Genomic DNA, 27,320 nt, shown 5'->3' with positions numbered 1-27,320 from the left:
TTATAAATTTAAATACTATATCTAAAATTTATCATTGGATTGGTTTGTTAGTTTAAAGGCATATTTTACTACTAAATTTTACTACTATGGTACATTAGAGTACAAATATATTTTCTATAAATTTATTTTCACATTTATGAAAAATCTTTGTAAAATGTCTGTGTAAATATGCCCAAGGTAGTTACCCTAAAATAGAGCCTAGTTTTGGCTTGACAATGTATTTTCTTCTACTAAGGAAAATATACACCATTCATTGTTTTTCACTTTTAACTTCTATGCCATTTCTCGCTGAATACGATGCTATTTGATCAATTTTTTAAAATCAAGGCTGCTTAAACATTAGGAAGATAGTTTTTCTCTTCTTAGTACATGTAGGTATCCCCACCCTAAGCACAACAGATATAGCATAACTCAAAGGCAAGAAATTGCATATGTACTTTTGTAAGTATGTAAGTGTGTGCTATCTCACAATGTGGAGGTAAATAACTATTGTAAATTGATTTTCTGTGGAGTTTGCCCATAGACAAAGTGCTTTCTCTTTACAATTATTTGTTCTTATTACATAAAGATTAAATAGGCATTTGTAGATTCTGTATCAGTCTTTCTTTAGCTTTTTTAGCTTTATTGGAGAAGGCCAACTCTTTGGGAAAGAATAACTCTGAGATGTTGATAAGACCATAGACTACCAAGAACTGACCCAGAAAATGCTACCTCCTAAGTGTCTCTATAGCCACCTAGCTGGTCTTCCCATTTGAAACTTCAAGATCTTTAATGTTGCTTAATTAAGAACTGATGTTTGTTTTTAGTGGGTTAACTCTAGCTTTATATTCTGCTATTGTAATTTATCCTGTTATCATCTTTTTATGTATTTGTAGTACCGAATACAAAATATAGCTAGATTTGAGTTTTTATATTTTAACAGTATATTTTAAGCCTGTACTCAATTATATTTAGTTCATAAAGAGGAATACATCTGACTACTTAGCCAAATGCATTCTACTCTTTCCAATAAGCAAAAAAGTAGATGCAGCCGCATTTTGCAGGCATTCTGAAGGTTCTAATCATAGATTAGAGACAATTTAGGGGGTGGAATAAAACATGTTTCATGGGTATTTCAAGTTCTAACCCTCAGTTATAAGCACAAAACTGCAAAAGAAATTCCTAATCAGATTTATAACGTAATATTTCAGATACAGTGACATGAAACAAATACATTTCTTGAATTAGTTATTGTACCTTCAAAATTTCCATTAGAAAATAAAAACTCTCTGCTTTCAAAATATTAACTTTAGATCTGAAAAATGACATGGGACTACAAATACCTTTATAAGTAACGCCATAAAATAAGCATTCATATTCATGTCTTTTTTTGAGAGACAGAGCAAGAGTGAGTAAGTTGGGGAAAGGGGCAGAAGGAGAGAGAGGCAGACAGAGAAAGAATCTTAAGCATGGTCCATGCTCAGGGTGGCATTGGATGTGGGGCTAGATCCTACACCTCTGGGATTATGACCTGAGCTGCGATCAAGAGTTGGTCACTCAACCAACTGAGCCACTCAGGTGCCCCAATAATCATGTCTTTTAAAATATTTTTTACATAGCGATCTAGCTCCTCTTCATGCCAATCCTAATTATTTTACATAAGAAAATATTTTTATTTAAGTAAATAATATGTATGTATTTACAACATTTCACATTTTATCTCTAGAAAAGTCCTCAGTAGCACAAGGTATATATCTCAGAGAGATTTCCATATTTGCAAAGATATTAAATGTATTAGTTTTCTAGTGATGCCACAAAAAAAATACCATACAGTGAGTATCTTAAACAACAGAAATTTATTTTCTCATAGTTTTGGAGGCTTTAAGTCTAAGATGAATAGGTCAGCAGGGATGGCTTCTCTTGAAGCCTCTCCCTAGCTTGTAGATAGATGGCTACCTTCCTACTGCATCTTCACATAGTCTTTCCTCTATGCATGTACAGCCATGGTGTCTCTTTGTGTGTCCAAATTTCTTTTAAGAATGCTAGTCAGATTGGTGTGGGGCCCACACTAATAGCTTATTTTCACTTAATCGCCTCTTTAAAGGCTCTGATCCCAAATACAGTCACTTATGAAGTTTGAGCTTGAAAGTATGACTTTCTGGGGAACATATGTCAGCCCACAACAGTAAGTGACAGAATAAGAATATAAATGTAGGTGCTGCATTAAAGGCCTCGTGTGTGTGTGTGTGTGTGTGTGTGTGTGTGTGTGTGGTAAAGTAGGTCCATCACAGTCTCTCTATGAAAGCAAACATCTTATACTCTTCAAGAATAGCTGAATGTGAGTGAAAAAAAAGTAATATGAGCCAGAATATCCTAGCTTTGAGACTGTTAAGTATGAGAATGCAGTGTAAAATAGCAAGGGATTCTGGGAAGATAACAGCCATGTTGTGATAGTTTTAGAATCTCCTGAAATTTCCCGATAAGTACAGGTAGAACAACTACAATAGCAAAGCAAAAACCTGACACACAACATCTATAACAAAACTAAGTGATATGTTATTCACATAAACTACCAAAATAGGAGCAGGCACATACAAACTACTGATAGTAACAAGACCCACATATTACTAACGCCAGTATGAGGGGAAACAAGGCAGGAGGGAGAAGGCAACCAGAGGTCTGACTGGTTTGTGAAATAAGAACCTCAAAACTGCAAGAAGTACTTACTGAAAAGTGCAACAAGTCAACGTGAGCACAGCAGCCAAAACTACGAGGGGAATTCAACAAAACCTGAAGGTATTGGAGTAGTCTGGGCCCTATGAACACTTAAAACTAACCAACAACAACAACAAAAAACCTTTACCAGGACAAAAGCTTACAGTAATGAGAAACTGCTGGAAGTATAATCCAAATCAAAGAAGAAAGGATCAATACAGATAAAGGAAAGAGAAGGTACAAATAAAAGTGGGGATACAACACCAAAAGCACCATCCATGAAAAAAAGATTGGTAAACTAGACTTCATTAAAATTAAAAGTGTCTGCTCTGCAAAAGACATTGGTAAGAGAATGAGAAGATAAGCCACAGACTGGGAGAAAATATTTGCAAAAAACATATCTGATAAAGGACTGATACCCAAAATATACAAAGAACTCTTAAGCTCCACAATAAGAAAATGAACTCAATTAAAAGACAGGCAAAAGATCTAAGTAGATACCTCACCAAATAAGGTATACAAATGACAAATAGGTATAGTAAGAGATGTTCCACATCGCATGTCGTCAGGGAAATACAAATTAAAACAATCATGTGTGTCCATGAAAATACATAGAGGAAACTTAAATGTATATCACTAAGTGAAAGAAGTCAACCTGAAAAGGCAACATATCATGATTACAATAATACAGTAATCTGGAAAAGGCAAAACTATGGATATAGTAAAAAGATCTCCAGTTGCCAGGAGTGGTGAGAAGAGTAATAGGTGAAACACAGGAGAATTTTAGGCCACTGAAACTGTTCTGTATGATATTATAATGGTGAATACATGTCATTACACATTTGTCAAAACCTACAGAATATACAGTACAAAGAACAAACCCTAATGTAAACTGTGGATTTGAATCGACAATAATGGGTAAATGCTGGTTCAGAGACTGTAACAAATGCCACACTGATTTTGGGATATTGACGGTATGCGAGGTTGTGTGGAGAGGGGGAGAAAATATGTGAAAGAAAAATGCTAATAAATTTCGGAAAACAAGTTCATATTTTTGATACTTTGAGAAAATCATAGAATAAGGGACTCGGGTATATGATTTAGACAAAAAGGCTAAAGAAAATCTATTCTGCAGATTCCACTTTTGGACAAGTAGAAATAGACTCTTCATCCTAGGTATATCAAAAATTTCTGGGTATTATATATCCAACAAACATAAGATGTTTCTAAAATGTGAAGAGAAAATAAACCAGATAAGGACCTTGGAACCTGACAAATGACATGACAGGGAGTTCCCTGAGTGTTATTTTTGCCTCATATCTCCTAGATTAGGTGCTAAAGAAGCCAGCAACTCAGAGACATCCAAGGGTATAAAGGAGCAAAAAAATCCGTATGAAACCTGCTTTTTCAAGCCAAAGGGCCAGCATAGGAAAAGCCTAGCAATACAGAAAACTTCTAAGCAATAGTTGCTTTTTCCCAGCCAAATACCATAGAAAACTCTGCAGGTCCCCAGCTCTATTCCCATCAACAAAGGCCAAGTGGTGAGTCTGTACTTCAATATACCCAGCAGTAATAAAGCCCCCACATCCTCCCCTCTCAGTGGTGGTGGAAGAAACCTACTGGGAAGATGGAGTTGTTATCACCTCCCAGCATGAACTGGTTCTCCCCCCATGGTATCAGTGGAGGTGAGTAACAAGGTACCCTACCTCTCTCAGCCAAACTGGTGAGTGAGGATCCTCAACTCTCATCTCTGCCTACCAGTAATGAGACACCCTTCCTTTCCCAGAGAGGGTAACTGAAAGCTGAGGAGAAAACCTAGACTTCCAACTCCCATCCAGCAGTAACAAAGAGGTTCCCTCATAGTTTATGAGGTTTTTTTAGAGTTCTTTTGTAAAGAGTTCCCTTTAGTGTGGTAGTAGGAGCAGCCTGCTAAAATAGCTTTAAATAAAATCCAAAATGAAAAAAACAGAAAGTCTAAAAAATAAAGTCTAGAAAATATAGAGAAAACCAAATGGACATTTTACAACTGAAAACATAATAACCAAAACAAAAAAGTCAATGGATATTCTCAATAACAGAATGAATATGAAAGAGGCAAGAATCAGTGAACTTAAAATAGAAATGATCCAATCTGAACAACAGAGATAAAACTGACTGAAAAAAATCTCTTAAAGAAAATAACTCATGTCATATAAAATTAAAGTGCACAAGAAACTCAGCAGGTGTCCCTCCTGCCCTGATACACTCTGTAAACAACTCCAGGAGGGACTGGTACCACTCCAAAATGACTTCTGCCCTGGGGAGAGGAGAAGATAGCCACACATACCAGTGCACCCACAGTTCCAGTGGCCAAACCTAATAGCTGGCAGCACAGAGAGGGTGCCCTGTTGATCAGTCCAACTGTAGCCCCAGCAGGCAGACTGGGGACAGACATCTGGTCTGACTGCTGACACCACTCAACCACAAGCCCATGGCCACCCCAGACTAAACCCCTTAATGGCACAAGGACCAAACTCTGCCCAGTGCACCCATAACAAGCAAAGTGGGCCATTGTAGCCAATTGGACTAAGGGCAAATGCAACTCAGTCACAACAGTAGGGTGCAAGCATCCCGCACAGGACACACCCCTGAAGCACCTGCTTCTGGTGAATAAGGAGGCACTGCATTATAGGCCACAACAGGACCTCCTCTTCATAAGGCCACTACTTTCAAGATCAGGAAACATAGCTAACTTCATTAATACATAGAAAAAGCACAGAGTTAGACTAATGAGGAGACCGAGGAATATATCACAAATGAAAGAACAGTACAAACCACAGCAATACAGCTAAATGAAAGAGGTAAGTAATATGCATGACAAAGAATTCAAAGTAATGGTCATAAAAATACTCACTGGACTTGAGAAAAGAGTAAAGGATTTCAGTGAGACCTTCAAGAAATAGCTAGAAAATATAAAACAGAACAAGTCAGAGATGAAGTAAGTAACTGAAATTTAAGAAAACACACACTAGGGGGAAGCAACAGCATATTAGATGAGGCAGAAGAACAGATCAACAACTGGAGGACAGGATAATGGAAAGCAACCAAACTGAGTAACAAAAAGGAAAAACAGATAATAAAAAACGAGAACAGGTTAAGGGAACTGAGTAATACCATCAAGCATAATAAAATTTGCATTGATGGATCCCAGAAGGAGAAGAGATAGAAAAGGGGCAGAAATATTATTTCAAAAAAAAAGAGCTGAAAACTTCATTAATCTGGGGAAGGAAACAGACACTCAAGATCCAGCAAACATAAAGAATCCTCAAAAAACTCAACTTAAGGATGTCCACACAAGACACATAATAATTAACATGGCAAAATATAGTGATAAAGAGAATTTTAAAAGCAGCAAGAGAAAAAACAATTACATACAAGGGAAGCCCCACAAAGCTATCAGCTGATTTTTCAGTAGAAACTTTGCAGGCCAGAAGGGAGTGGTCATGATATATTCAAAGTGCTGAAAGAAAGAAAAAAAAAAAAACCCCAAAAACTTGCAACCAAGAATATTGCAGAAAGGCTATCATTCAGAATAGAAGGACAGATGAACAGTTTCCCATATAAACAAAAGTACATATTGCATACTTGAGAAAATCAATCTAGTGTGGGAAGCCCTGAGCTATACAATACTAAATCTAAAGAATCTAAAGGAAAAAAAGTACTTTAGGTATCTAGTCAACAATTACAGAGTATACAGTCTTTTCAAGACAGACTATGCTGGGCCATAAAATAAGATTCAAAGAAATGAGTACAATATATCTAAATTAGAGCTCAATAAGATATTAAAAATATATTTCTAACAGCTCATTTGAAAGAAGATAATCACATAGAAAAATAGTAAATATTTGACAATTGGTAAATATTCAAAACCGAAGGTAATAAAACACAACATATCAAAATTCGTGCGCTAATAGCTAAAGCTGTGTTTAAAGAGAAATTTATAGCTTTAGTTGCCTATTTCAAGAAGAAAAAAGATTTAAGTCAGTTACCTAAACTTTCCAATTTAAGAAACTAGAGAAAGAAGAAACAGACCCTAAAACGTCAGGGAAATAATAGTGATAAGAAAACAGTAAATAAGAAATCAGACAAATAGTAGAAAAAATTTGATTCTTTGAAAAGTTTTAAAACTTCAGAAACTTAGTAAGACTAAGTTAGAAACTTAGTAAGACTAGTAAACTCAACAGTTTATTATAAAACAACAACAGAAACTTTACCTTGGCCAACTCTGAAATTTTACCAAAACCAGGCTTCCAAGAGGGAGCTGTGAATAGACAATCTTAAATCCACTTTGATGAAGCTGAGACTCTTCAGGAAAGTCTTCTTCGGCAATAGAGCACTTATTGTATCTCAAATCAGTGTTCATGAAGCAGAACCATGGTTTATTGTGATCAACTCTGGCTGCATCCTCACTTGACAACAATCTCCACTTCAAACAGCTGTCATTCTCACACTGAACCCACACTTTGTTTACGTACATACTGGTTTCCGCTGAGGAATCCATTGAAGCGTTAGAATATTCTACTATTATCTTAACATCCAATTTTTCTTTTTCTATAAATGCATTTAATCTGGAAAACAAGAAGAAAAGAATAAAGAGTCAAGAATATAAGGAAAGAAAGTTCAAACTAAAATCAGAGAAACAGCTCTAGTATACCTTCTCTGTCCATATCTTCTCTATCCTATAAAGGCTATACATTTTGAACAATTTATGTTTCCACCTACCCAGAAAGAAAGGAACAAAATAGGGCATCAATTGCTCTGGGCATAAAATGCTCAAAAATTAAAAATAATTTTTTAAAAAACAAATAAAAATAAGTATGACCATTTTTATAGAGAAAACTGAAGCTAACAAAAGTAATTTCTTAGAGGTCCCAGAGCTAGGATATGGTAGAGTCGGGATTTAATGCAGACGGTTTTGTTCCAAATTCTGTGGTATTACCTACTAAGCTGTACTGCCTCTTGGGGATGTACGTGTATATATATATATATATGTATGTATTTGTGTATATATATATGTATATGTACATGAAATGATGTGATAATCTTTCTTTTTCTAATTCTGAAGAAAATCAAAGGAACAAAGTATTTCACCATATGAAAGTTTAAAATCTGCTTCTAAAAACTAAAGGAACCTTTTGCTTATAGTTTTACCTTTTATCCATTAATTAAAGTGGTTTGAAAGAAACATTTCTCCAAGTATTTTGCTATAAAAATTTTAAACATACAAAACATCAGGATTGTATGACTAAGACTCCAACTTCTGGCTTCAATAATAATTATGTATGTACAAATTAATATAACTAAAATAAAGTAAAAATATTAGCAATTTATTTTGCAATAAAAACCTATTTTAAAGAATGATGTCAATATACCATATTCATGAGTTAGTAGAACACTACTATCCAATTATAAGCACCATTTAAACAAGCTCTTAATTCATGAGTTATTCATATGTTTAGAAACTCACTTATATTACAAGGTCAGCACAAATTGCTTTAGAAATTTGCCAACATATGCCAGTAGTGATAGTTCACATTTTTTTTTACCTGTTAATACTGCTTGTGTGAATGTATTCACAGAAAATAAACTTATAAGAGACTATAAGTTTATAAGTCTACATATACAATGACCCAAGAATATTCACTGTTACAGTATTTATCATACTGGAAGAGTGGAAAACTCTAAAAACATGAAGACCAAATCTTCTGGAAGATAAATATAAAATTTTGTTAATAAAATTAATTTAATTATTTTTAATTTTTAATGTTTATTTTTGAGTGAGAGAGAGTGAGTGAGCATGAGCAACAGAGGAGCAGAGAGAGAGGGAGACACAGAATCTGAAGCAGGCTCCAGATTCTGAGCTGTCAGCACAGAGCCTGGCGTGGGGCTTGAACTCACCAACTCTGAGATCATGACCTGAGCTGAAGTTGGACGCTTAACCGACTGAGCCATTCAGGCACTCCATTAATAATATTAATTTAAAATTTCTGGTTAGTTATTTAACTGGTGAGGAACTTTATGAGAAGCAAGACTGCAATTTATATTGCAGTTGTAATGAGTAGTCTTCTCTACTCTCTGGGCCATCAGATGATACAGCAGAAGTTGCTGAGCTCAGGCTTTGGAGGCAAATTACATGTGAACTCTTGACTTGGCTACTCACCAGTTGTTCTTGGGCAAGACATTATTTTGCATTTTACATTTACATCACATTATGTGTTTTCCCCGTGTGTGTGTGTGTGTGTGTGTGTGAGAGAGAGAGAGAGAGACAGACAGACAGAGTGTGTTTTGTTTATGTATTTTCAATCATTCTTTTACTATGCTAAGACAGGCATAATATTGAATAGATGCCATGAGAGTAAGCATGTTTTTCTAATTTCAAAGAGAATGGTTCTATTTGACTATAAAATCAAATATGTATATATTTTTTGGAGAGACCATTAAAAGGTTACCAGAATTTTTTTTTCCTTCCATTACCAGTTTACTGTGAGGATTTTCTTTTTGTTAATCATGAAGTACAGTTGAATTTTATCAACTGCTTTTCTGTATATATTTAGGTAAACAAAGATTTTGTTAAGCCTGCTAATTGGGTATGTTATAATAATGAATTTACTAATGATGAACCATACTTGCATTCTAGGTAAACCCTACATTGTCAAGTGTTAGGAGAATTTTTTCTTAAACATATATTGCTGTATTAGGTTTATTAATAATTATTTAAGATTTTATATAATTTTGTATATAAGTTTTAAGATTTATATATATAAACACATACATATATGTTTATAGAGGAGACTGGTCTAATAATTGCAATTCTTTTTTGTCTTTGGTTTTGATATCAAGATTAAAATAGCCTCATAAAATGAAAAGCAGAATGTTCCCCCTTTTTGCAAAGTTTGCATAAAGGAGGAATTCCCAATTCTGCTATGCATCTAAGAATTCTGGTGTAGCTACTCTGTCTCTTATTATGTTTCTTTCACTCTGAAACTTGTTTATATCTTCTTTTTGCTTCATTTATCTTGTCTATACTTTTTAAACAACCAGAGTTTGAGTCTCCCCATTTCTTCTTCTTTTTAAGTTTTTATTTAAATTTTAGTTAATATAGTGTAATATTGGTTTTAGTAGAATTTAGTGAATCATCACTTACATCTAACACAGTGCTCATCACAATATGTGCCCTCCTTAATCACATCACCCATTTAGCCTATCCCCAGCTCACCTCCCCTCCAGCAACCCTGTGTGTTCTCTATACTTAAGAGTCTCTTATGGTTTGCCTCCCTCTCTTTTTTTTCTCCCTTCCCCTATGTTTATCTGTTTTGTTTCTTAAATTCTACATGAGTGAAATCATATGTTATTTGTCTTTCTTTGAATTATTTTGCCTAGCATAACACATCTAGCTGCACCTACATTGTTGCAAATGGCAAATTTTCATTCTTTCTATGGTTGAATAAGATACCATTGTGTGTGTGTGTGAGTGTGTGTGTGTGTGTGTATACATATTATTTCTTAGTTATCCATTCACTAGTTGATGGACACTTGAACTCTTTCCATAGTTTGGCTATTGAAGATAATGAGATACCTTATGTCTTCTGATTGGAGCATTTATTCCAATTTACATTCAGAGTGATTATTGATAGATATGAAATTAGTGCCATTGCATTACCTGTAAAGTTGGTGTTTCTGGAGATTTTACCTGTTCCTTTCTAGTCTTTGTTGCTTTTGGTCTTTCTTTCACATTCAAAAAGCCTCCTTTAATATTTCTTGCAGGGCTGGTTCAGTGGTCACAAACTCTTTAAGTTTTTGTTTGGGAAGCTATCTCTCCTATTCTGAATGACAGACTTCCTGGATAAAGTATTCTTGGCTGCATACTGTTTCCATTCAGCATGTTGAATATATCATGCCACTCCCTTCTGACCTGCCAAGTTTCTGTGGAGAAATCTGCTGCAAATCTTTGTCTTCCCTTGTAGGTTAAAGACTTTTTTTCCCCCCTTGCTGCTTTCAGGATTCTTTAACTCTGTATTTTGCAAATTTTATTACAGTATGTCTGGGTGTTAGCTGGCTTTTATTGATTTTAATGTGAGTTCTCTTCACCTCCTGGGTTTCAATGTCGGTTTCCTTCCCCAGATTAGGGAAGTTTTCAGCTGTAATTGCTTAAAAAAATTTTATGCCACCTTTCTCCTCTCTTCTTCTGAGACTCCTATGATACAAATGTTGTTATGCTTTATGGAGTTTCTGAGTTCCTGAAGTTTACATTCATGATCCAATACTTTTATTTCCCTCTTCTTTTCAGCTTCATTATTTTCCATAATTTCATCTTGTATATCACTTATTCATTCCTCTGATTCTTCCATATTGATGGTCATTACTTCTAGTTGGCTTTGCATCTAGGTTACAGCATTTTTCATTCTGGCCTACTAGCTTTTAGTTCTGTTATCTCTGCAGTAAGGGACTCCCTAGTGTCTTCTTTCTATGCTTTTCTCAAGTCCAGCTAGTATCCTTATGATTGTTGTTTTAAATTCTGACTCAGGTAAATTATTTATATCTGTTTTGACTATTCCCTGGCCATTACTTCTACCTCTTCTTGTTCTCTCTTTTGGGATGAATTCCTCCGTCTTGGCATTTTGTCTGATCTCTGTCTTCTCTGTGTTAGGAAAACCTGTTATGTTTCCTGCTCCTGAGAGTAATGGCTATATTAATAATATGTCATATACTGTCCAGGGTATGGTGCTTCAGGAAGTGTTTCGGTGTATGCTCTATGTGCTCTGCTGTTGCGGTTTGGCTGCTCTTTTCCTCAGATCAGTTCTCTGCAGAGTTTCTCCTTACCAGCAATAGCGAGCATTTAGACCTTATCCAGTATCTGGCAAGTTTTAACTAGGTGTGTTTTGGTCTGCTTGTTAAAAAAGGCTAGATCCTATTTCCTCTAGAGCTGAAGCTTTGCAGCACTCTATGGCAAGTAGATTTAGGGCCTGCCAACAGAGGGTTTGGGCTGGTTTTGTGGGGGAGGAGCCCTCTTCAGCTCTGGCTCTCAGGCACATTTGCCCTTAGTAAAAGAAACAAACAAACACACCTGCAGAGCGCAGGGGGGCAGGGCCTGGTGTAAGTAGCTCAAGCCTCTACTGTGCGCATCGTGCCTCTCTCTCAAGTACGTCTGTGTTGATGGAAGGGGTAAAAATGGCACTCGCCTGTTCTAGTCCCTGGAGAGGGTAGTTCACGCCTGCCACTCTTCAGGAAGCCCTCACAGAAGAGTGAACAATCTCTCTTCTTGTGTCCCAGGCTTTCATCAGATCCCTGCCTTCACCCTTGTCTGCGTCCAAACTGTCCACCTTCCCAGTGGCACACTGCTCCTGTGTTTTATATTGGGTGTGCTGGCTGGGTTTCAAAACTCCAAACTTTAGGGACCTGGAATGGCAGGGCACAAACCTCACTGATCCTCTGGGGGAGGATCATACCCTGCTTGGCTGGCTCCAGTTTGTCCCAGAAAAGCAGTTCCAAGGCTGCACAGGGGTTTGGGAGTTTATGGTAAAGTGCAGCCAAAAGCTGGCTTTCAGGTTAGTTGCACTTAGCAGGTGCATCATGCTGATGAATGAGGCAGCTCAATGGAGCCTGCCTGGTCTTTTGTCCCCTTAGAGGCAATGCCACTTCTCCCAAATGCCCTCCAAGAATGGGAGCTGTCTCTCCCACTGGGACCCAGTGTTATGCCCAGATCGCGATCTCCCCAAAATCCCAAGACCACCAAGGAGTCCGAGTCACGTATGCAAAGGCAAAGGGCTTTATTACGGCTTAAGCTCGGGCTCCCAGACCTCACCAACGCAATGGATCCATGCTGAGAGCCCCGAACAAGGGCAGAGTAGTGTTTTTATGGGGTTTGTGATGGGGGAGTTACAGAAGTTGTGACATGGGAACAGTGATCCAATCATAATTATACAACATCGTTGACAGCGGGTTTGACCATACACATTGTCTAAAGTATTCGTTACTTTTGGCGGGATCCAATTACAACGTTTAGAGTATCTTTAAATTTAACCAATCACAGAGCGAGCCTAGGGTCTTACTCGGTGACTAACAGGTTAACTTTAACATTAGGTAACAGGGTCTTATCTATAGTTTCTATCTCCAGGCCTCTCCCTTAATAATGTGGAGGGTGGTCGCTGGCCTTTCCTGATTGGGTGTTGCAAGGGTGGTTTCTCCTGCCTTGGGCAATGTGTAACTGCCTGATAGTTTTGGGGAAGCTGAAACTCAGGCCTTCTAGTTTAGAGGGGAAACTTAAAGCCTGTCCTGGAGTCAGTTTGGTTTAGACGTTTAGACTTGTGTCCTTACACCAGGATAACCTCAGACCACGCTGTCTGCTCCCAGACCTCTTCCTTCCTTCCCCTCAGGAGCACCACTTTATCTACCAGGATCAAACCTGGTGATGGGTGGACTTCTAAAACTAGACTTTTGAGCTCTGCTCCTTGTAAAACTTGTGATAATCAGCCACTCTCATTTTCTCAGTCAATGATTTGGGTGAAGTGTTTTTCTTGTGCAGTACCCTGCACCTGCATGCTGCTTTCTTCTTCTTTCTCCGGTCTCTGGGATTAGGGCTCCCTCTCCTCTGCAGCACACTGTGATTCTTTTCTCCCCCAGATCACTCTTTGCACCTCCTACCTCCCATGATGCAGCCTCTTTTCTCCCTCTGGTTGTGCAGTTTGTTCTCTCAGTGCTCAGATCAATTCCTTGGTGTATATTTATATATAATATATCAAATATAATTTGATATTTATTTAGCTGTGTTTGAGGAACAAGGCTAGCATAGGATCCCCTTACTACTACACCATCTTTACTCTCCCCATTTATTTTTTAGAATTCTAGTTCATTAATAGCTGCACTTTATTCTCTCCTTCCTCCACTTTCTTGGGCATTCTTTGCGGACCTTATCTTTCTCTTCTTGAGTTGATGCTTAGATAATTCATTTTCAAAAAGTCTTTTTTTCTTTCGTTTTATTTTATTATGGTAAAAATGCTTAACATGAGATCCTAACAAATTTTAAGTAACAAATTTTTAAGTGTATAATACAATATTGTTGATCATAGGTTACAACGCTATATAGCAGATCTCTATAACTGATTAATCTTGTTTGATTAAAGCTTTATGCCCACTGATTAGTAACTTCCCACTTCCTGTTTAGTCCCACTCTTTTGAATCTAGGAGTTTGACTATTTTAGATACCACATATAAATTGAATCATACAGTATTTGTCTTTCTGTAACTAGTTTATTTCACATAGCATAATGGCCCCAAGTTTACCAATATCCAATATTTTGCAATATTTTGCTTGTTGCAGAATTTTGTTCTTAACATTAAGTCTGAATAATATTCCCTTGAAGGCCTTCTTCATCCATCCATCTACGGAAACTCTTGGCTATCGTGAATAGGGCTGCTATGAACATGGGAGTGCTAATCTGTCTTTGAGATACTGATTTCAATTCTGTTAAATCAGTATATAGAAGTGGGATTGCTAGATCCTGTGGTAGTTCTATTTTTAATTTGGGGGGGACCCCTATACTGCTTTTCATAGCCATCATTTTGCACTCCTATCAACTGTATACAAGGTCCCAATTTCTCCACATTCTTACCAATATTTATTAACTTTTAATTTTTTGATACTCGTCGTCTCAAACAGGTTTGAGGTGATAAGTAACTGTGGTTTTGACTTGCATTTCCATGATGATTATTGATGTTGAGGATCTTTAAATATATCTGATGGCCATATGTATGTCTTTGGAAAACTATCTATTCAAGTTCTTTGCCCATTTTAAAACTTGTTATTTCTATTAACTGTAAGAGTTCCTTATATATTTTGAGTATTAACTCCTTATTGAGTATATAATTTGCAAATGTTTCATTCCATTCTATCCTATAGGTTGTCTTTTAATTTAGTTGATGGCTTCCTTTGCTGTACAGTAACATTTTAGTTTTATGTAGTCCTACCTACTTTTTGTGTCAGACCCAAAAAATCACCAAGACCAATCTCAGTGACCTTTTCTTCTGTTTTTTTTTTTTGTTTTTTTTTTTTGTAAGTGTTTTACAGTTTCAGGTCTTTAATTTAAATCCTAAATCCTTTTTGAGTTGGTTTTTGTGTATGGTGTAAGATAATGAACCAATTTTATTCTTCTGCACGTGAGTGTCCAATTTTCTAATACCCTTTATTGAAGAGTCTATTCTTCCCCCTATTGTGTATTCTTGGTGCCTTTGTCAAAAATTAGTTGACCATATATACATACATGGGTTTAATTCTGGGTTCTCTTTTCTGTCCCATTGATCTGCTTGTTTTTATGCCAATACCATATTGCTTTGATTACTATAGTTTTGTAATATACAAAAGCAGGTATAATGCCTCCAACTTTACACTTCTTGCCTAATATTGCTTTAGCTATTCAGAGTCTTTTATGATATCATATAAATTTTAGGACTTTTTTTCCTATTCCTGTAAAAATGCCATGTGAATTTTGATAAGGATTGCACTGAATGTGTAGATCACTCTGTATAGTATGGACATCTTAATAACATTAACCCTTTAAATCCACGAATATGAGATGCCTTTTCATTTATGTGTGTTTTCTTTAATTTCCTTCATAAATGTTTGATAGTTATTGTACAGATCTTTCACCTCCTTTGTTTATTCTTAAGCACTTAATTCTTTTTGATGCAATTGTAAATGGTATTATTTTCTTAATTTCTTTTTCAGATAGTATGTTGTTAGTGTGTAGAAATTCAACCAATTTCTGTTTGTTGATTTTGTATCCTGCAACTTTACTAAGTTCATTCATTATTTTTAACAGTTTTTGGCTGGAGTCTTTAGAGTTTTCTATATATAAGATAATGTATTCTGCAAACAAGTTTCCTTTTTCCTTTCTGATATGGATGTCTTTTATTTCTTTCTTTGCCTAACTATGCTGCTTAGGACTTCCAGTACTAAGTTGAATAGAAATGATGAGAGTGTGCATCTTTATCTTGCTCCTCATCTTAGATCAAAACTTCTGGCTTTTCACCAATGAGTATTTGAGTTGTAGGCTTGCTATACAAGACCTCTGTTTCTTTGAGGTACCTAATTTGTACCTTCTATACCTAATTTGTTGAGAGTTTTATGAAAAGTCATTAAATTGTGTCAAATGCTTTCACTGCATCTACTGAGATGTAATGATTTATAGTCTCTTCATTGTGGCTTATCATGTTTATTGATTAGAATATGCTAAACTACATATAGACCCAAGGATAAATAACTTGATCATTGTATGTAATCATTTTAATATGCTGTTGAATTCTGTTTAGTAGTAGTTTGTTGAGAATTTTTGCATATACGTTTATCAGGGATATTGGCTTATAATTTATAATGTCCTTACCTGGCTTTGGTATCAGGGTAATGAGGGCCTTGTAAAATGAGTTTGGAAGTGTTCCCTCCTCTTTAATTGTTTTGGAAGAGTTTGAGAAGGACTGTCATTAAGTCTTTAAATGTTTGGTAGAATTCACCAGTTAAGCCATCTGTTACTGGACTTCTCTTTGTTGAAAGATTTTTTATTACTGATTCAATTGCCTTATGTTTATTGGTCTGTTCAAATATTCTATTTCTCCATAATTTGTTCTTGGTAGGTGTGTGTTTCTAGGAATTTATCTATTCTTTGAATTGTCCAATGTTGTGGCATATCATTGCCCCTGTAGTCTCCTATGATCATTTGTATTTTTGTGGCATTATTTGTAAGATAATTTTCTGATTTTGAGTTTTCTCTCTTTTTCTCTGTTAGGCTAGCTAAAGGTTTGTCAATTTTATCTTTTAAAAAAACCAACTCATAATTTCATTATCTTTTCTATTATCTCTCTGGTCTCTGTTTCATTTATTTTTGCTCTAATCTGTTATTTCTTCCTTCTACTAAATTCAGGGCTAGTTGTTCTTCCTTTCCTAGTTCCATGTGATATAAAGTTAGGTTGTTTCAGATCTGGATTTTTTTTGATGTAGACATTTATCACTTTAAACTTTACTCTTAGAGCTGATTGTACCGCACCTCCATAATTTTACTGTGTTGTGTTTCCATTTGTCTCAGATACTTTTAAATTTCTCCTTTAATTTCCTTTTTGACCCATTAGCTGTTCAGAAGCATGTTGTTTAATCTCCACATATTTGTGAATTTTCCAGTTTCACTCCTGTTACTGATTTCTTGTTTCATTTAATTGTGATCAGCAAAGATGTCTGATGTGATTTCAATATTTCTGTATGTTATGACTGGTTATGTAGCCCAATATATGATTTAATCCCAGAGAGTGTTTTATATGTATTCTGCCACCACTGGATGGAATGTTCTGTATATGTCTGTTTGATGTTTTTGGTCTAAAGTGTAGTTTAAGTCCAGTTGTTACCTTACTGATATTCTGTCTGGATGACCTATCCACTGTTCAAAGAGGGGTATTGAAGTCTCCTATTATTGTTGTTTCTTCCTTCAGATCTGCTAATGTTTGCTTTATGTATTTAGATGCTTCAATATTTTGGTGCATAAATATTTTTGTTATATCCTATTGATGAATTGACCACTTTATCATTATATAATGGCCTTGTCTCTTTTTATAGTTTTTGACTTGAAGTCTATTTGTTTGATATAATTGTCACTGTCCCTGATCTCTGGATTTCTATTTGCATGAAATATCTTTTACCATCCCTTTATGTTCAGTCTATGATTGGATAATTAGCTCATTTACTTTTAAGGTAATATTTGGTAGGTATTTTGTTAATTCTTTTTTTTTTAATTTTAAATAGTTTATGTCAAGTTGGTTTCCATATAATAAATACCTAGTGCTCATCTCCAAAGTGCTCTCCTCCATGTGTTAATTCTTTTTTTTAAACTTTTTAAAATGTTTTATTTATTTCTGAGAGAGAGAGAGAGAGACAGCATTAAGCAGGGGAGGGTCAGAGACAGAGGGAGACACAGATCTGAAACAGGCTCCAGGCTCTGAGCTGTCAGCACTGAGCCAGACACAGGGCTCGAACCCACGAACCGTGAGACCATGACCTGAGCCGAAGTCGGACACTTAACCGACTGAGCCACCCAGGCACCCCTTGTTAATTCTTTTCTGGTGTTTTATAGATCCTTTGTTCTTTCCTTCCTCTCTTGCTCTCCTCTTTTGTGATTTGATAATTTTCTGTAGTAGTATGCTTTGATTCCCTTCTTGATCTTTTGTGTATCTATTACAGGTGTTTGCTTTCTAGCTACCATGAGGCTTACATAAAACATTGTAATGGTCCATTTTAAGCTTATAACTTAACTTGGACAGCATACAAAAGCTCTATATGTTTACTCCATGACCCTATGTTTTATGTTTTTGATGTCATAATTTATATCTTTTTCATGTACCCATTAAAAAGATTATTGTAGCTATTGTCATTGTTAATACTTTTGTCTCTTAATCTTTGTACTACTTTTGTATGATTTATACGCCATTACTATTAAAGCATTCTGAATCTGACTATATGTTTACCTATAGCAGTTAGTTTCATACTTTCATGTTTTCATTTTACTCTTTCATTTCAGCTTGAAGAACTTTTTGTTTTAAGAACTTCTTGTTAAGGCAAATCTAGTGGTGATGTTCCTTCAACTTTTGTCTTGAGAATATCTTTATCTCTTCAATTCTGGGACAATTTTGCTTGCAAAGTGTTCTTAGCTGGCAGTTTTTCCTTTCATTCCTCCCTTCCTCCCTTCCTCCCTCCCTCCCTTCCTTCCTTCCTTCCTCCCTCCCTCCCCGCCTCCCTCTCTTCCTTCCTCCCTCCCTCCCTCCCTGCCTCCCTCCCTTCCTTCTTTTCTACCATCCTTCCTTCCTTCCTTCCTCCGAGAACTGACTGTATCATCCTGCTCCCTTCTGGCTTACAAGGCTTATGCTGGAAAATCTGCAAGCAGTCTTAGGGAAGGGGTTATCTTGTATGTAGCAAGTTGCTTTTCAGTTATTGCTTTCACAATTTTTTCTCTTTAACTTTTGAAAAATTGATTATGTCTTGGTGCAGGTCTCTTAAAATTATCCTGTTTTGTGCTTTTTCAAGTTTTCTTGATCTGGACATCTATTTCCCCAGGTTTTCAAAGTTTTCAGCCATTATTTCATTTAATAATCTCTCTGTGCCCTTTTTTTTCTCTCTTCTTTTGGGACTCTCATAACCTCATAATGTGTTTATTCATCCACTTGGTGGCAACTTGTAAGTTCTTTAAGCTATCACCACTCTTTTTCCTCCTCTGACAGTATGATTTCCACTGACCTTTGAATTTACTGATGCTTTCTTCTACTTGATCTAGTCTTTTATTGAACCCCTCTACTGAATTTTTTCAATTCACTTGTATTCTTCAGCTCTAATTTCTTTCTACTACTTTTTAATATTTTTTCTCTGTTGAAACTCACTTTGTTTATGTATTGGTCTCATGACTTCGGTAAGCATCTTTATGGCTATTATTTTGAATTAGATGACAGGTAAATCACTTATCTCCACTGGTTTTATCAGTGAGGCGAGTTGGAGGGAGAAGGCACAGAAAGTTCCCATAGAAAGTTCAGGATTCCATAAGACTACTATGTGCTCCATCAGCTCCCTGATGCAGGATAATTAGAATACTGGCCCCTGGGTAGCATCTGGGAAATTTTGCAATCAAATCCCTTCCAGGGAGAAAGTCTGGGTTTTTATCTCTTTCCTCTGTACTGACAGTAGGGGGATGGCAGTAGGTGGTGCTTATACATCCGTTAAAAATTGCCTCTTTGTTTTTGGTGATAAAGGAGGACTTGTGAATGCCAAGCTCTTTTGGATCTCCAAGCTAGGTGATTTGGGAGCCAGTTCCTTAAGAGACAATCATGACAGTTGGAATGCTAGACATGTGGACAAGCTCTTTCCAGGGAGAAGGTGGATACTTGTTTTCATCACTGGAGTGAGAGAAGGAAAAATACTGGAGCACCCACAATCCCTTTCAGGCCCCTAGAGGAGTCCAGTCAACTTCCAGATGAAGGATGATTAGAAACTCAACCTTTGGGGAGCAGGGGGGGAGACGCCAGACCATCAGAGAAGAGCTGTAAACACGTGCAGTCAAATCCCTTCAACGAAGAAAATGGTAACCTTGTCTTTTTGCCTATTCTTTCTGTGCTGAGCCCACTGGTATAGTCACAGTAAGTGCTCATACCTCTGTTTAAAACCTCCTCTTTGTTTAATATGGCATTGAGGGACTCATGAATGTTGAGCTCCAATGGCTTTCAGAGCTAGGTGACTTGGGAGTCAGTTCCTTGTGTAGCAACAATAAAAGTTGGGGCGCTAGACATGTGGTCCAAATTCTTTGCTCCCCAGGGAAAAGCTGGCAGCTGGGGGTCCCCTTCTTATTGCAAATTGGTAAGCCAGGAGTTTATGGGATGAATGTGTCTCAACCTTTCCTACCCCTTCCAATATGTGTATTTTCTCAGTCACTTGGTGTGTAGGAGTCACTCAACTAGTTTATTTCTCTCCAAGGGAATTGATTTGTGTGTAGCTGTTTATTCAGTACATCTGTGGGAGGAAGGAAAGTAAGGAGTCTCCTATTCTACCAGCATGTTCACATCCTTTGTATTGTGTTTTCTTTACTTTTACATTAGTTCCAGGAAAATACTAAACAGTAGTAGTAATAGCAGACATCTTTATCTTGTTGGGACTTTAACAATAGTGAAACATGAATCTAGTCATCAAAAACAAAGAAATTAAAGTTATTCCTGACAATGCTTTCTTTTTTGTTTCAGGACACAATCATCCATCCTCCACAAGCCCCCAAAGTGAGCTGCAAAGAAAACAGTAGGAAAATATAATGTTGGCTACTGGGTGAAAAGCTACAAACCCCCAAATCAAATATAAAGAGAGGTGTGGAAGATTCTAAGTCTAAGGCAGGTATTGGGAGATTGTAACACATGAACTGAGGGCAAGGAGTTGGATGTAGTTCTAGAAATAACGAGATTATCCATTACAAGTTCATTCAAGGAACTTCTATTTATTTTTATTTAATAAATAAGAAAAACAGGACTCATTAGTATTTAATATCACATTAATGTTAGAATCCTCACTCAGATCATATATAAGGAGGTCATATGTCCTAAATGTAATGTAAAGCCTTGCTGGAAAGGTGGGAAGTACCACAAATAAGAGTGGTTCACAGAGGTGCTCTTCAACTATTTACTTTTACCACACTGCAAAGCATTCAAGTTATATTTAACACACTGAACAGGTGTGTAGATTATGTTGTCTAGATTAAATTATTCCTCAGAAAGTAGTTTCACTTTAAAATATTTCTACAAAGAAACAACATATTTAAGAGAAAACTAATAATGCAAATAATTAATGTGTAAGAGATAGGAAAGAAAGCGCTCAATTGCCTAGAATTTTGTCCAGCCTGCAACTACTAGACTGCTATAATGGAGAAAGCACTCTAAGTTTATGGTACCATTTCAATGGAAAGCTTAGGAAAATCCATTATGATAGCCTATTATAAAATGTTAAGGGGATTAAAAGATTATTTTTAAATGGCAGATAAAGTTTTCAGATTTTCTTAGGAAGTTGGGTCTCACAATGGATAATATTGAGAAGATAAATTAACACTAAGAAAATGTCATTATTACTCAAATGATAGTGATACTCATTTTCAATTGCATCTAACTTAAACCTCTGGGTATTTTAGATTTGACACAGTATATCCAGGCTAACAGAATTTATAATACAGATTACAAAACGCTTACTCCTTTCAAACCAGATTCTCATTATCTCTACTACCTCTTCTCTGACATTTTATTGGTTTTCAAAACTACTAACACATACAGAAGATGCAAATCAAGGGTAAAAAAATAATGTAGTCTGGAAACTTCTAGAGTTTATAGGTTCTAGATTTTATAGGTTCCCTATAAAATCATGCCTAAGTACTTCACACTACAGATTATAATGATAGTGATAAATGCAAAGCTACACTAACCATTGACACTTGCTTTACATGACTTGTTTCTAATTTTTGATTTCATAATTAGCTAAAATATTGCACTACAGAATTCAGAAGAAAATTTAAAAATTAAATTTGAAAATAAAAAAACATAAAACACTTACCCAAAATGATACAGCCTTAAGTTCAGGCTATACATTATTAATTCCTTCATTTAAGGTAACAGTTACATGAACAGTCACAGCCACTCAATCTTCAGTCAGATCACTCTACCACTTTTTACTAGACAAACGAGTTAACCATTCTAACTCTTTGGTCTCTCATCTGGAGATAACAAAAGTACTACCCATTACCCTATACTGAGCTCCTGGTACAGAGTATTACAGTCTTTTGATAATAGATATTTGTTGAATCAATGATTGACTTTGAACATTAATTCAAACATATATTGAATTTTTACTAAATGTCATGCATAGATGAGCAAAAGATGAACAAGAAACAATCTCTTCTTGAGTTCAGACACACAGATAAAACCAAGTTCCATAAAATACTGGATAAATGTAACATGGGTGATACATGAACAAAACCCTATGAGAACACAAATGACAGAATGATTCTTCTTGGGAGAGAAGAGCTCTATGAAAGACACATGTAACAGCTGACCTTTGGGCTAAGCCTGAGAGGAGGGGAAGGTATATAAGCAGAAAGAATTGCAAGCAAAGGCACAAAGGTATAAAAGTACAAAGCATGTACAGAAATACTAAGCTGCTAGGCATGGCCAGAATACTTCTTAAGGAAAACAAAAGTGGCATCAAGTGAGGTTGAAGGAAACATCTAACAGCAAGATCATAAAGGGCCTTATTTACCATGTTATGTTAATAGAAGTTATTCTGGAGGCAGAGAGGAGCCATTGTTTAGAAGTAAGAGCATCACAGTCAGATAACTTACTTCAGAATTTGTAAGGTACACATTTTTTACATTTCCCTATCTTGAAAATCATTATGTGTCTTCCAATTAATGGCCTCCTACAGTCATGAGGAAATGTAATGGTCTGTACATGAAAGTCAAAGAATAAGCTCACCTACAAGTGTAGAGACATGGCTATTTCCTCATGGTATGACTAGACAAACACCAACACTAAGTATTTCAAGAATAAGTCCTAGTTTTTTTTTAAAGTTAATTTATTCTGGGAGAGAGAGAGAGACAGAGAATGAGTGAGCGAGCAGGGGGTAGGCAGAGAGAGAGAGGGAGAAAGAGAGAATCCCAAGCAGGTTCTGTACTGTCAGCAGTGTGGAGCCCAACACAGGGCTCAAACACACAAACTGTAAGATCATGACCCGAGCTGAAGTCGAGTTGGACACTAAACCGACTGAGCCACTCAGGCACCCCAAGTCCTGGTATTTGATAAAAAATATTCACTGACACCTTCAGGTAAGAGCAAAATAACACCAGAATGCAAACTTGGAGAAACTGTATTGTGTTTTGAAAGAAAATCCCTGAGGTAACAGTGAAGTGCTCTTACATTCTGTTTTACCAATGCTTTTGATGGCACCGAAGATATGTGAAAACACAAACGTCAAACTGAAAAGCTATTTAGGAAAATTACTCATATATGAATAAGTTTTAGAAAGTCCTTAATTTATTTCATTTTATGTTTATATCTATACAAAAGTGAGATGTGATAAGAGTATGTCAAAATATGTCCAGAAGAATTTTTTAATGATGAAACAAAATTCCTACATATTAAGAAAGTACTGTGTTGTAGTTTAATTAGGCATTTTTCTTCTTTGCCAGCTCATGAAATAATAGCACTTATTATTTCAATGTTATTTTACATTCATTTTGTTATAGAAATATAGCTCTGGAGACCTATATTTGATGTAGGATCAAAAAGCAAAGAAATTAGATGCAGGGCAATTGGCTAGTAAGAAAGCGACTACAAAGTACATAGAAAACATGACAAGGATCTCATCGGAACAGTATGGTGCTGTATAAAGAGTAAGATGGACTAGAAGACCCTTTCCAGAAGGATAGTAGGAAGGAACTGATCATTGTTTTAGTCTGTTTAAGCTGCTATAACACAATATATAGGATGGGTGGCTTATAAACAACAGAAATCTATTCCTCACAGTTCTGAAGTCCAAGATCAGGCACTGGCAGATTTGGTTTCTGATGAGAACCTTCTTCCTGGCTGTCTTTTAAATATAACTTCACATGGAAAAAGCGACAAAGAAGCTCTCTGGGTCTCTTTTATAAGGGTACTAACTCCATTCATGAAGGCTCTGCCCTTATGACTTGGCACCACCCATAAGCTCTACCTTCTAGTACCATCATACTGGGGTTAAGTTCAATATGAATTAGGGGGATATTCAATCTGTAGCATTCCATTTTGGCCCCCAAAATTAATGCCTCTCATTACATGAAAAATACATTCATTTCATGTCAACAACCCCTGAAAGTCTTAACTTGTTCCAACATCAACTCAAAAGTCTGAGTCCAAAGTCTCATCTAAAAATCATCTAAACCAGATATGGGTGAGACTGAAGGTAGGCTTCATCCTGAGCCAATTCCTTCCCAGCTGTGAATCTGTGAAATCAAACATGTTATGTGCTTCCAAAATACAATGATAGGACAACATAAGATAGACATTCTGAATTCCAAAAGGGAGAAAGAAGAAAGAAATGGCAGGTCCTGATCAAGTCTAAAATCTTAAGGCTGGAGCAGAATCTTCTTTGTCTTTATATTCTGCCTTCCAAGCTGTGGTCCTGCTTCCTAGACCCACTGGGGTCCCACTCCCACAGCTCTGCCAGATAGCAGTTGGGCCCCAAAGGCTATCGATGGCTTTTCCTCCATGTCTTTGGGCAGCCCCCAACCCTACGACTGCTTGGAACAGACCACACCAGAGCTCTCAAAGGTTAAAGTTACATGCCTCTCCTGGGCTGGAAATGCCTGTAGGTGGCTACTGGTCATGAGTGCAGCCCCAGCCCCATAGCTCCACTGGAGCCTCTACAGAGATTCTCTGCCTGGGTCACGCACCAGGAAATCTGGGTGCAAGTAGCCTTGATCTCACGGCTTGTGTACTCTTTGCCCTGGCAGAGATGGCACCACAGGACAGCACCACATGGATGCAGCGAAATCTGCCGTCTGTGCCCTCTGGTGGGGTGCACACAGTCCCTGTACCACAAGGACTCACTGGAACTGCACCTGGGTCAATCAAGGAGCTTGGCAAAAATGCAGGGAGTGGAAATCCTTGAGGTGAGGCTAGGCACAGTCCCACAAGTGCCCTCAGCCCCTCCTTTGAAATCATTCTGACTCGCAGACTTAGTACTCTGGGTCTGTAATGGGGGTGGCAGACGGGATGATCACTAAATTGCCTTCTTCCATTGTCTTGAACAATAGTTCCTAAATTCAGTTTGGATGGTTCATTTTCTTATCAGACAGTTGTTTGGCCACATTCTTTGTATTCTCTCTCAAACAGTTCACCTATTCTTTTTAATATGGATAGGCTGAAAATTTTCCAGATCTTTTAAGTTCTGCTTCCTTTCTGATGAACAATTCTCTTTTCTCTCTTCTTACATTTTACTATAATAAAGAGAAGCTGCAATTTCAATACTTTGCTTAGATATTTCTTCAGCCAAATATCCAGTCATCACTCACAAGTTCTATCTTCCATGAAACATTTGGACACGTACACAATTCAGCCATGTTCTCTGCCACTTTGTAATAAGAACGACCTTTTCTCCATTGTCCAAGAACATGTTCCCCATTTCTATCTGAGACCTAATCAGAATGGCTTTTAACTTCCACATTTCAAACAAAGTTCTGGTCAAGTTATTAGGTATTCCCTAAGACTGAAGCTTTCTTTATAGCTCTCTTTTCTTTCTGGGATCTCAACAGAATCATTCTTAATGGGCTGTTCATTGTAATGTAGGCTTTTGCTAGCCCAAACCTCAAAATTCTTCCAGCCTCTCTAATCATCTAATCTAATCTAATCTTAGTTCCAAAGCCACTTCCACATTTTAAGAGCAGCACCCCATTTGGGCCGCTATAACAAAAGTCCCATAGATTGGGTAACATATTGAGAATAGAAATTTATTTCTCACAATTCTGAAGGCCGGGACGTCCAAGATCAAGGTGCTGGCAGATTCACTGCCTGGTGAAAGCCCTTCTCCTGGTTCATAGATGGGTGCCTTTTTGTAGTAACCTCGTAGGGCAAAAAGGACGAGGCATCTCTCCGAGTCCCTTTTAAAGAGACATTGATTCCATTTATGAGCACAGAGCCCTTGTGACTTAATCACCTCTCAAAGGCTCCACCTCCTAACACTATCACATTTGGGGAGGACACAAATAATCGGTCTATAGCAATAATCAAATGTATGTTGGTTTTGGAAGTGGAAGTCCTAGGGATAAGGAAGGGAGGATAGTGGCAGATCAGTCTACGATTTGTTTTGGGCAAATGAACAGTGGAGTTAATAACTGAATAGGCTCAATAATCAAATAGTTTAAAATTCTAATAGTTTAAAAAAAGAGAACACAAATACAGAGCAAGTTTGAGCTTTGGGGAATAGGAATAATACATTCTTTTTGGTCTGGAGTTTAAGATGCCTATGGATCTGCTAGATAGAGAATTTAAAGTTATGGGTCTGTTCCTCTAGAAAAAGTTCTAGAGCCAAACAACAGAAAGTCAGAGTATCAGCTAGTTGCCAGAAATCCTAGGCATCTACTTTAATAACTGACCATCTGGATTTTATCAAATGTTTCTTTTAAAAGAGATCAGAGATTTTCTAATCAACTAGTCAAAAGGCTTGTTCTTAAATATAAAGACTTGTCTAACCACTACGGATTTGTTTTCTAGTTCTTTCCCCTCATAGTCCCTAAATGTAGGCCTTTCCCAAAGTTCTGTCTTCAAACTTCCCTTTCTATTCTCATCCTTGGAGAGGTTCACTCAAATAGCGTTGACAATCTCTCCTATGCAAATAGCTGCCAAATCTCCATCTCATGAAGTCTCACCTTCACACCTGTGTTCCAAGTAATTTTCACACTATCACCTTGATGCTCCTCAGACACCCTGTAGTTGGGCCAAATTAAGTTTTCTTCACCTTCAAAAGTTTGTCTTCCCCATGACTGCAATTTCACTCACCCAGGGTCATCTTTGAAACTGCCCATTTCCTCATCCCCTCCATTTAAATAGTTGTCATTCTGTGGGGTGCCTGGGTGTTGGGTTATGATCTCATGGTTGGTGAGACAGAGCCCCGCGTGGGGCTCTTTGCTGTGCATGGAGCCTGCTTAGGATTCTCTCTCTCCTCTTCTCTCTGCCCCTCCCCTATGCATGTATGTTTGCTTGCTCACTCTCTCAAAATAAATAAATAAACTTAAAAAATAGCTGTCATTTTGTTACAACTTAAAAAATAATTTAAGTTTCTCTGTGTGTTTCCACCTTTTCAATCCTACTTACCTACAAACCTAGCTCAGGACACTGGCACATGCAGACTGCCCTAGGTAGCCTACTAACCAGCTAGTCTACTTTGTCTACCCACATTTATTCTTTCAACTCACTGATAATAGGTATATCTTAGAAATTCTTAATAATTGGTTATTATATAATTGTATATGTAATCATTATATATGTATATGGTGTTCTATTGTTAACATCAT

At 36.8% G+C, this 27,320-nt stretch overlaps 1 protein-coding gene across 1 annotated transcript in view; it reads right to left on the bottom strand.

Annotated features, from left to right (window-relative positions):
• Nucleotides 1-27,320, bottom strand: part of ZCWPW2 (zinc finger CW-type and PWWP domain containing 2) — a 134,064-nt gene that overhangs the window by 78,243 nt on the left and 28,501 nt on the right. Inside the window, exon 4 of the mRNA XM_077760757.1 lies at nucleotides 6,948-7,301. Coding sequence (XP_077616883.1) covers nucleotides 6,948-7,301 — 354 coding nt within the window. The remainder of the gene's footprint in view (nucleotides 1-6,947; nucleotides 7,302-27,320) is intronic.

The sequence above is a fragment of the Crocuta crocuta genome, unplaced genomic scaffold (genome assembly GCF_008692635.1).
Source record: "Crocuta crocuta isolate KB4526 unplaced genomic scaffold, BGI_CrCroc_1.0 scaffold253, whole genome shotgun sequence".
NCBI lineage: Eukaryota > Metazoa > Chordata > Mammalia > Carnivora > Hyaenidae > Crocuta > Crocuta crocuta.
The sequence above is the reverse complement of the archived record's forward strand: the minus strand, read 5'-3'. Positions and strand labels throughout refer to the sequence as shown.